The sequence below is a fragment of the Oryza brachyantha genome, chromosome 8 (genome assembly GCF_000231095.2).
Source record: "Oryza brachyantha chromosome 8, ObraRS2, whole genome shotgun sequence".
NCBI classification, from domain to species: Eukaryota; Viridiplantae; Streptophyta; class Magnoliopsida; order Poales; family Poaceae; genus Oryza; species Oryza brachyantha.
The window spans coordinates 7,874,437-7,886,169 of record NC_023170.2 but is presented as its reverse complement, the minus strand read 5'-3'; the positions used below and the strand labels follow the sequence as shown (position 1 = coordinate 7,886,169).

Sequence of the window (11,733 nt, the reverse complement as noted above, 5' to 3'; positions counted from 1 at the left end):
TTTAATAAATAATTTACAAAAATATATTTTGTTTCCAAAATTTACAAATCTAACCTCCTGCCGCTCTCCTAGAGGGTGGAAAGGTGACATGGAAAACAACGGGGAGGGAGCCAGGGACATGCGATGATGGCGCAGGGGCAATTTTGCAATTTGCTCATTGCTGGCAAGGGGCAAATTGCAAAATTACCGCTCACGTCCGGAAACTTCTTGATTGAACTGTCATTTGATATATATATTTATAACGTATGTAATTGTTTAATTATAAGTACCACCTTAGCTTAGTGGTCACCGCCACTCATTTCTGTCCTGGAGGCTAGAAATTAAATCCTCACGTGAGCATATTTTCTTTGAGTTTTGCTTAGGCTTTTTGGTTGACAAAAAAAAGGAGAAAATATGCTCCTACGAGGACTCAATCTCTAGCTCAGTGGTCACCGCCACTCTCTTCTGTTCTGGAGGTTAGAGGTTGAATCCCCACGTGAGCATATTTTCTTTGATTTGTCTTAGGCTTTTTGGTTGGCAAAAATAGAAGAAAATATGCTCCTACGAGAACTTGATCTCTACTCTTGAATCTAAACCAATGTAGTACTTGTGATTAAATAATTACGTATATTATGCATTTTTGCATTAAACCAATGTAATACTTGTATTAAACCATGATTTAATCGAAAAGTTCTCGGGCGCGAGTGGTAATTTTGCATTTTTGTATAAAACCCCTTGCCGGGCCAAATGCAAAAATTCACCGAGCCGCCGTCATCGTCTTCACTGCTGTCTGTCACGCCGTGTGCCACATAGGCTTTCCACCTTCCGCGACGGGAGGTTAGATCTAGGATAATGAAAAATCAAATTTATGAATTATTTAATAAATAAAATTAAAAATCCAAAAAAATCGAAACAAATCAGCGGAACAGCCCAAGATCGGACGGGCCAGAGTCAGTTGGTTCGGCACTTCGGCCCACACGTCGCTGACGCGAGGCCAATCCAGTGTGCAGTACTAATAAAACCCTAATGCCACTACGAGGCGGCACTAGTAGTCAAAGACACAGCTCAGCAGGCCGCCGGAAGAAGCCGCCGCCGCCGCCGACATGGACCCTTCGCCGCCGTCCGAGAGCTCTGCCGACGCCTCCGCGTCCGTCTCTGCGACCGCGGCGGCTGCCTCATCTTCCTATCCTTCTTCCTCCTCCGTAGAGGGCCTCGCCGCGGGTATGGCGGCCATGAGCCTGAAAGATCGGTTCGAGTTGCTGCGGGGCATCGGCGAGGAGTGCATCCAGGAGGACGAGCTCATGAATCTGCTTCAGAACAAACCCGTCCCCGTCTGCTACGACGGATTCGAGCCCTCCGGCCGCATGCACATCGCCCAGGTTTGCGTCCTCCTCCTCTGGGATCAATGTACTTTCCCTCAGCTCCAGTCTCTGGTTGCTGTGCTTATTTTTTTAAATTGAATTTGTACTGTTCTTTTTACTTGTTTTACTGATCGAATTATAATAAGATAAAGTATGCCATCTAGCTTTATGATTCCCCGATTTGTTTAATATTTTCAAATCTTTGTAACATACTTCTAGACATAAAAGGAAACCAGTTTGACAGGCAATAAAATGTGTAAAAACTGTTGGGGCTATCAGAATTCACTGCAATGCTAAATGGAGACTCAAGGCCTCAACTATCCTTGCTGCTGCATTTGTTGCAACTTGAATCAAGTTTTCCCTGCCATAGAATTCGATTCATCATGAAAGAAGCTTAATGCACTCGCATAAATTTGTCTGGACCGGTGAAACTGGACCACTCATTTTGCTTCCAAACTTTCCAAGTTCAATGCAAATAACTTAATGCAGTTATCCTGCTGGACTTTGAAGGTATGCTCATTTGTACTTTGCAGGATTTTATTTTCATCAAAATGCAAATTACTACAAAACCGGTTATTTAATTGTTTTCCACCATAAACTTTCAGAAGGAAGCAAACTTCACACGTGATTGTTTTTGGTGGTGCTATTTTTGTGCTATATTGCTTGCTAACATCGCATTGCTTCATATATCTATGTTTTATATCCTTCTTTCTCCTCAGATGGAAAAATATTTGGCATGTATAGTCACCACAAACTGTAAGCATTGATGGAAATGCTTATATTTAGGGATGAAGATTGCAGAATACTTTAAGATATTGTCGCTTCTTTAAACTTTGTAAAAACCACCATTAAGATTAATCTTGGTTGAAACATGACCGGTATGGAAGTTTGGTGTGAAAAATAACTTGTTTTATAGTTGAGGGTGAAATTTGGAACTTAGTGAAAGTTCAAGGGCTACATGATGTTTTTACCTAAAATGCTACTTGCTGAGCAGTTAATTTGGTACCCACATCAAGTTTAAATGGAATTACCATGATTTCACCTGGCTGGGGAGTTGAGATTTGCGCTAATATGGTCACATTAAGTATACTACATAAATAAATTTGGGTTGGATGTGCCTATATTGTCTGCTTTATTCACTATATGGCCCGGATGGGTAAAAGTAAGTTGTGCGCATATATAATATGGTACATACTAGACAGTGGTGTGCATTGGTTTGGATAGTGAACAGTTATAACAGCGATATTTCTTCTTTAAAGAACCATGGTTGGAAGGAAGAATACTGTGTTCATTATTCCTATATTTCAACGTTTATTCTTGTTCCAGAAGATGAAAGTATGCTATCATTACCTCTTCTCCCATGATGCATTATGGGTTACTTTTTAGTGATGTATGAAGTTTAAGATTTCAAAAGTTTTATACTAAGATTTGAACACACGAATTGGTTTTTGATCGATCATTATGTATACTATCAGGGCATTGTGAAGACAATCAATGTGAACAAGATGGTTAGAGCTGGATGCAAAGTGAAAATCTGGATAGCGGACTGGTTTGCTCAGCTAAACAACAAGATGGGGGGTGATCTAAAAAAAATCCAGACTGTGGGACGGTACATGATTGAGATTTGGAGAGCGGCTGGTATGAATCTTGATGGTGTGGAATTCTTGTGGTCCTCAGAAGAAATCAACAAGCGTGCCAATGAATATTGGCCACTTGTAATGGACATTGCCCGGAAAAACAATGTCAAAAGAATAATGAGGTAACCTCATTTAGTCTGCATATATGCATCTAATGGCTTCTTTGCTTCCAAAGCCTGAAATTGTCGCTGCATTTTTTATAACATGCTGGTATTTTTTTCCTTGGCTCACAGATGTTGTCAGATTATGGGTCGAAATGATTCGGACGAGTTGACAGCTGCACAAATCTTGTATCCTTGCATGCAGTGTGCTGATATATTTTTCTTGAGGGTTAGTAAATGTATGCTATTGCGCACCATGCTTTTTGAAAAAATGAAGTATCTTCAGTTACGATTTAAAGAGAGCATGTGTGCATGTACCTGTAATTCAGAATTTGATATAGGCATGAATTTTCTCTAATTAGCCCTTTCCTTTTGTAGGCAGACATTTGCCAGTTGGGCATGGACCAAAGGAAGGTGAATGTGCTAGCCAGGGAGTACTGTACCGACATCAAAAGGAAAAACAAACCGATTATTTTATCGCATCGTATCCTGATCTGCTCGTCCTTCTTGATTAAACCTTTATATGCTGTATTAAACACATGGGACACTTTTCTTCTAGGCAGTCAATTGATAGGGGTGCTAAGCCTTTTTAATAACATTGTATTACTCACTTAACCTGAACTATAGACATGCTCCCTGGTTTTAAGGAGGGCCAGGAAAAGATGTCAAAGAGTGATCCATCCTCAGCCATTTTTATGGAAGATGACGAGGTTTTCCCATTATTCTTCAAGTATCAGTGTTTATATGCTTCTGAACCTAACAGCAACCATGTTGCTAAAACATCTATTATGCCTCTCAACACAAGTTTATGAATGTTAAAGATATTTTACCTAGAATGTTTCAGGATTTGGTTATCGTCTAAGCACTATATTTTCATGTTTTACCTGGATATTTTATTTTAGTTACTTGTTGGTTGACAGACACCGGTGGCTACTATGGCTGTATCCTTACATGCTAGTTTGTAGTTTTCTTTTTCTGTTTACTCTAGTGGATAAATGAATTCTCATTGATGTTTCTACCATTTGCTTGGAGCTTTAGTATATTGTTCACTTGTTGGTTGACAGCCACCAGTTTTTTTTTTCTGCAGTGCCTTCTGTTTTCATACCTATTTTGCCTGGTCACTTAAACTTAGTTTCACAGCATGAACTCATCACCACTCATTCTGGTTTTCTAAATCTATTCATTGCATAACTTATTGCAGGCTCAAGTAAATTTGAAGATAAAACAAGCATTTTGCCCTCCCAATGTTGTTGATGGGAATCCATGCTTAGAGTACATCAAGTATATCGTTTTCCCTTGGTTTGAAATGTTTGAGGTTCTTCGGAAGGAAGCAAATGGTGGTAACAAGTAATATTCTATTTTGAGCTACCTAACTTGGAATTTTCCTATTTACTGCTCCCTTACTCCCTCCCATAATATAAGAGACTGTGCCATCTTCCCCCTATTAATTAAAGAGGCGGTTGGGAGTGGGAGGGTACTTGGGTGGGGTGGGTTAATATAGGAAAAAAATGAATTAGAATTGATTAATGGGAAAACTAGTATAGCAAAATCTCTTATATTTTGGACAAGCTGGAAGGGGCAAGATTCCTTTTATTATCAGTCGATTGAATCATATAATAATTTGTCTATGTCACCAGTCTATTAATCTGAGCACTGCCATTTAGTTTATTGATCCTCCAACAGGACACGGCTAATTATTTTTCAGTTGTAATAACTCTATGCCTATTGCTCTTCAACAGGACATTTACCAACATGAATGAACTCATCAGTGATTATGAGAGTGGTGCTTTGCATCCTGCTGATATTAAACCAGCTCTAGCAAAAGCGATAAACCAAATATTGCAGGTAAATATATGGTGCCTATTTTTTGTTTGCCTCATTGGACAATTGCAATTTTTCCTTATTTTGATTGATTGTTTTTGTACAATCTTGCATTAGTGCATTTTGTATCAACTTGTTCTTTTTACTGGATAGTGATGCAGTGTTTTTATTATCAAGATTTTTTTTTTATGAAAATGCAGAGAGCTGCACATTGCATTAAATAAACAGACACAACACCCATATAAACACCCAAAACTCTCCCATCTAGGGCATCACAAAACGCGACACATGACCAAAACCACCCTAGGACAGCCAAGTGCCCCGAGGTTAGTGACATACAAAGGATATCTTGGAGCGCACTAGCTCCAGCTAGAAACCAAAGATTAGCTTCTGTTTCTACTGTTTGCAACAACACCTCCATGACGTCTGTATTTGCTCCACTGAACAAACAATCATTTCGGTGGTTCCAAATCACCCAAGCAACTAGGATAATCAAGGAAGTTAGCCCTTTTTGTTGCTGCTTAAGAACATCCTTGACAACTCTCCACCACCATATCGAAAAGTGAGTTGCCAAACGTTGAGGGGCAGCAGCTACCAAACCCAGCTTCTAGAAAATCAAGGTCCAGACTTGATCACGTAGTGGGCTGCTGGGGGTGCAATTCCGCAGGCTGCCGATGCAGTAATCTGCGTATGGCAAGGCACTCCGCTGTCCAACAACGATTGTTTGCAGCCAACCATAGGAAACATTTCCAGTATGGCCCAACTTCTTGAAATACGCCAGGGGAAAACATGATGGATCCGAGAAAGTAAGCATAATAGGCTAATTTACTTGTGTAAGAACCTGTACTTGAAAAGTTCTATCTGTGCTGGTCGGGCACGTCATGTTGCAAAAATAAACCATCCACCAAGTGCCAATTCTGAAGGTAAACTTCCTCTAATATCAGACGCTCAAGACCTATTAGCCAATTCTTGTGCCACCGTGCGTCTTGCCAGTATAATCCGATTGTTCATAGCTTGTCAATAATGTTTTCTCATTTTCAGCCTATTGGCGATGCGTTGTTTATTATCAAGATGTTGCACAATATAATTCCACTTTTCATAGCTTAGCTTATCTTATAATGTAATTCTTTCTCATCTTCAGCCTGTTCGTGACCACTTCAACAACAACAGTGAAGCAAAAGTTCTGCTTAACACTGTTAAGGTAAATTTTCTTATTCATCTGTGGCTGTTATAGTTAAACTTTTATGCTGTTTGTGAAGGAATAAGTCTTGGGCTGTTTGGTCTTGGTCTTGTGGTGTCTTACCCTTGTTTTTTCAGCTTTCAGTTACTAGGACAGCATCGAGAACAGGTTGTTAGGATGCTCTAGGACAGGTGGTTAGGATGCTCTAGGACAGGTTGTTGAGATGCTCTAGGACAACATCTTTTAGACTAGTAGGCATCTATAAATATGTATCCAACCCTCTCCCGGGAAGGTATGATATTTGGTACTAAGTAAACAGAAAATTCCCCCTGATGAGCACTCAGCCGCCAGCAGCAGCAGCAGCAACACCGGCTGCTCCTCCTTCCCCTTTCCCTTTGCCTTCTCCATGCAGCAGCTCCCCGAAGGCGCGTCATGTTCGACGGACAGTCTCGGCGTTCGGGCGCCTCGAACACACGGCGTCAGCAGGACACTCTGTTACAGAAGATAGTGCCGTACGGCGACGACACCTACAACGAGGAGAGAGCTGTTGAGAAGCTTCCGCTGCATCCCAGAGAAGTACAAGTAGCCTGCTCCATCGAGTCTCTGCTGGACCTTGGAGCTCACGGAGGCGTCCAGGGTGGCACCACCGGCAACCGCAGGCCGACGCGAGACGACGCCTGCCGCAACTGTGGCAAGTCTGGCCACTAGGCCAAGGACTGCCGACAACCACGACAAGGCCAGACCAATGCCGCACAAGTGGAGGAAGAACCGGCCCTGCTCCTGGCACACGCAAGCATCGTGTTATCTCCAGCGGCACCAGCCGCATTGGCTTTCCTCCACCTAGAAGAGCCGAAGGCACGCGCCCTTCTTGGTGACGGCTCCAACGACGACAAGACTGATGGGTGGGTCCTCGACACCAGGGCCACCCATCACATGACCAGCCGACGAGAGTTCTTTACCGAGCTTGATCCCAACGTTCGAGGCTTCGTCAAGTTTGGGGATGCCTCTGGCGTGGATATCAAGGGCACCGGCTCCGTAATCTTCACCACCAAGTCCGGCGAGCACAGGCTGCTCACCGGAGTCTACTACATCCCCGCGCTGAGGAACTCCATCATCAGCATTGGACAGCTGGAAGAAGAGGAAGGCTCATGCGTGGTGATCAAGAATGGAGTCATGAGGATTTGGGATCGGCGCAAGATTGGGGAGCGCCGTGGTTGCCTCCTTGTCAAGTTAACCAGAGGCAACATTCGACTCTACATCCTCAACGTGCAGGTAGCACAACCCATGTGCCTCGCCGCCCGCTGGGAAGACGAGGCGTGGCAGTGGCACGAGCGCTTCGGCCATCTCCACTTCGAGGCCCTGAAGCGGCTCAGTACCAAGGAGATGGTGCGAGGCATGCCATGCCTTGATCACTTGGAGCAGTTCTGTGACGTCTGTGTGTTAACGAAGCAGAGGCGGCTCCCCTTTCCCCATCAGACGAGCTTCCGAGCCAAGGAGTGGCTCGAGCTCGTGCACGGGGATTTGTGTGGCCCGGTGACTCCGGCCACACTAAGAGGACGACGCTTCTTCATGCTGCTCATCGACGACCTCTCCCGCTACATGTGGGTGACGATCCTCGGTAGCAAGGGAGAGGCTGCGGACGCCATCAGGCGCACGCAGGCTGCTGCGGAGGCGGAGTGCGACTGCAAGTTGCGCGTCTTGCGCACCGACAACGGCGGCGAATTCACGGCGGCTGAATTCGCGTCGTACTGTGCCGATGAAGGTATTCACCGCCACTACTCCGCGCTATACAGCCCACAGCAGAACGGCGTCGTTGAGCGGCGCAACCAGACGGTTGTGGGGATGGCTCGAGCCCTCCTCAAGCAGAGGGATGCCGACTCTCTTCTAGGGGAAGGCAGTGGTGACGACCGTCTACATCCTCAACCGCTCACCTACCAAGGCTCTCGATGGCAGGACGCCGTACGAGGCTTGGCATGGGCGCAAGCCATCGGTCTCCCACCTGCGAGTCTTCGGCTGCCTCACGTTCGCCAAGGAGCTTGGCCACATCGGCAAGCTCGACGATAGGAGCTTGGCCACATCGGCTACACGGAGGGCTCGAAGGCCTACCGCATCCTCGACCCAGAGAAACAGCGTGTGCGCACAACGCGCGACGTGGTGTTCGACCAAGGGCGAGGATGGACATGGGACAAGACGGTGGACAACGGCTGTACTCCGACGTACGGCGACTTCACTGTCGAGTACATCCACTTCAAGGAAGCTGGGGGGTGGGCAGCTCCCCTTCACCGAGCGTGCCTACCCCAGTCTCCGAGTCTCCACCAACTCCGGCACACGCCACTTCGGCAGCGCCACGCTCTCGAGCCACGACTTCGGCTGCGTCGAGCTCTTCGCCGACACCACCACAGCCAGCGACACCACGCACTCTGGCGCCAACAGCCACCCCTCAGGGCACGCCCACACCAACACCAGCTCACGTCGAGCGCACCCTGGTGCAGTTTACTACTACGCTCTCACATGATGAGGAGCGCATCGACGCCTACCATGATGGAGACCCCTTGCGGTACCGTACGATGGAGGACCTCGGCGATCAGCTGGTGCCGGGACTGGTGCCTCATGACCTAGAGGAACAGTTGCACCTTGCGTGCGACGACGGCGAGCCTCGGTCCTTCGTAGAGGCTGAGAGACACACGGCATGGTGCGTCGCGATTAAGGCGGAATTGGACGCGGTTAAGGAGAACCGCACCTGGGAGCTTGCTGACCTCCCTCATGGTCATCGTGCGATCTCCCTTAAGTGGGTGTTCAAGCTGAAGAGGAATGAAGCCGGAGCCATCGTCAAGCACAAGGCTCGCTTGGTGGCACGTGGTTTCGTGCAGCACGAGGGGATCGACTTTCGACGATGCCTTCGCCCCCGTGGCATGGATGGAATCCGTGCGACTCCTTGCGCTGGCAGCTCAGGATGGCTGGCGCGTCCATCACATGGACGTCAAGTCGGCGTTCCTCAACGGCGACTTGAAAAGGAGGTTTACGTGCACCAGCCGCCGGGTTTTGCGATCCTCAGCAAGGAGGGCAAGGTGCTACGCCTGCACAAGGCTTTGTACGGCCTGCGGCAGGCACCGAGGGCGTGGAATGCCAAGTTGGATTCCACGCGCAAGAGGATGGGCTTTGAGCCAAGCCCACACGAGGCGGCTATCTACCGGCGGGGAAATAGAGGAAATACCCTACTGGTGGGTGTTTATGTTGATGACTTGGTGATCACCGGCACCAAGGATACGAAGGTGGCAGCGTTCAAGGAAGACATGAAGGCCACTTTCCAGATGAGTGACTTGGGGCCCCTCCTATCTGGGAATCGAGGTGCACCAAGATGACTCCGGGATCACACTTCGCCAGACTGCCTACGCCAAGCGCGTCGTTGAGCTAGCTGGGCTCAACGATTGCAACCCAGCCCTCACCCCGATGGAGGAGAGGCTGAAGCTGAGCCGGGACAGCACGACGGAGGAGGTGGACGCTACGCAGTACCGGCGTCTTGTGGGGAGCCTTCGATATCTTACCCACACACGGCCGGACTTGGTGTTCTCCGTCGGCTACGTTAGTCGGTTCATGCAGCGACCGACGACGGAGCACCAGCAGGCTGTGAAGAGGATCATCCGCTACGTTGCGGGGACTCTCGACCTCGGCCTCTACTACCCGAGGTGCCCTGGAAAGGCACAGATTATTAGGTACACCGATAGCGACCACGGCGGCGACATCGACACTAGCAAGAGCACGAGCAGGATTCTCTTCTTCCTCGGCAAGTGCCTCGTTAGCTAGCAGTCGGTCAAGCAGTAGGTGGTGGCCCTATCCAGCTGCGTGGCCGAGTACATAGCGGTCTCCACTGCTTTGACCTAGGCACTTTGGCTTGCTCGACTGCTCGGTGATCTCCTCGGCAGAGACACTGGAGCGGTGGAGCTTAGGGTGGACAGCAAGTCCGCTTTGGCCCTAGCAAGGAATCCCGTTTTTCACGAACGGAACAAGTACATCCGGGTGAGGTACCACTTTATCCGAGGCTGCTTGAAGGAAGGGAGCATCAAGGCGAGCTACATCAACACCAAGGACCAGCTTGCGGATCTGCTTACCAAACCCCTTGGGAGGATCAAGTTCCTTGAGCTTTGCTCCCGTATCAGGATGGCTCAACTTTCCTACAAGACGACGCACTAAGACTTAGGAGGAGAATGAAGGAATAAGTCTTGGGCTGTTTGGTCTTGGTCTTGTGGTGTCCTATCCTTGTTTTTTCAGCTTTCAGTTACTAGGACAACATCTAGGACAAGTTGTTAGGATGCTCTAGGACAGGTGGTTAGGATGCTCTAGGACAGGTTGTTGAGATGCTCTAGGACAGCATCTTTTAGACTAGTAGGCAGCTATAAATATGTATCCAACTCTCCCCCGGAAAGGTATGACATTTGGTAATAAGTAAACAGAAAGTTGCTCTAAGTTTGAGTGTCATCCTCTCACCAATGAGAGTAACAATTGAGATACTAACAGTTTGTTAACACTGTAAGATACTTTAGTAACCACTACCATCCAGCCTCTTGCCTGCCCTGTGCAATGCATTGTATCAGGTGAGTTAAAACGCAATTTTCGATCTGATCAGTATCAATACAGCTTGAGCTATGCATTTTCATGGCATCTTTTGCTTAGTTTTTTTTAATGGCACTTTGATTCAGCGGGCATAACCCTGCAAAATTTCATTTAGCATCAGAAAATGGGAAATATTTTCGTTGATTTGAGAATTTGCAAATTTGTTTCAGTTTCTCTTAAGATAATCTGGTTTAACTTCTAGCTGCTCTGTTTTGAGTCATCTGTTGACATTCTCATTTGCAGAAGTACAGAGTTACCAGCTAAGGAGGAACCTAGTTCAAGCATCTTGCTCCTGTTGATCTACCTGGATATTTTCAATGGTTACGTTGGAACCATATGAGCTCAATATTTAGTGTAAGAATTTTGTTTACCGCTCTTCTTTTTTTTTTTTTTTTTGCTGTACCGAGTGCAGAACTCCCATCGAATGGCACTGCACAACTTTGTTTAGATGTGTGGTACCTAATCTCCTTTGTCAGGGCTATGTAATAGCGTGATAAGACGAAAAAGTTTGACCGTAAATTGGAAACATAGTGGAATATGCATTTGATTTGATACCAGACGTTCTACGCAACCACTGCGAACCTCACCTTGCGGAAAAAAAAATCATCTCAACTTTATTTTGCCATCATCTCATCTCCTGCTTGTATTCCTGTCAAAATTACTAGCAAATGCCTGTGCGTTGCAACGGTTTTATTACAACGGGCTTTAACAATACAATTTTATTTTATTTTTTAAATGATACGGGAATTTTCATATTAATAAATTCACTATTTAGTGTGAGTGATTTTTTTAGAAAAAAACTAAAATTTAGAAATTTCATTCCTATCGAAATATGTGCAGCGAATGTTAAAAATATTTGTGGTATCGATTATAAATATTGATTTAATGGTAATTTTAAAAAATGAACAATTTCTTTTTTAAATTTGGAAAGATGATTTTATTTGATTGGTCGAATACTGTATGTATTGATAATAAACTTTTATGTGGGCTTCTAAATAACTTGATCAGATATGTTGTGATGAAAATATATAAATTCATAAATT

At 45.9% G+C, this 11,733-nt stretch overlaps 1 protein-coding gene across 1 annotated transcript; it reads left to right on the top strand.

Moving 5' to 3' along the window:
- The first annotated feature begins 1,040 nt into the window (after window positions 1-1,040).
- Window positions 1,041-11,309, top strand: LOC102720622 (tyrosine--tRNA ligase 1, cytoplasmic-like). The gene is made up of 9 exons (XM_006659232.3): window positions 1,041-1,358; window positions 2,816-3,099; window positions 3,211-3,307; window positions 3,457-3,562; window positions 3,706-3,788; window positions 4,280-4,425; window positions 4,818-4,923; window positions 6,041-6,100; window positions 10,934-11,309. Exons 1-9 carry the CDS (start codon window positions 1,083-1,085, stop codon window positions 10,952-10,954), a joined length of 1,179 nt encoding a protein of 392 aa, XP_006659295.1. The 5' UTR covers window positions 1,041-1,082; the 3' UTR covers window positions 10,955-11,309.
- The last annotated feature ends 424 nt before the right edge of the window (window positions 11,310-11,733 follow it).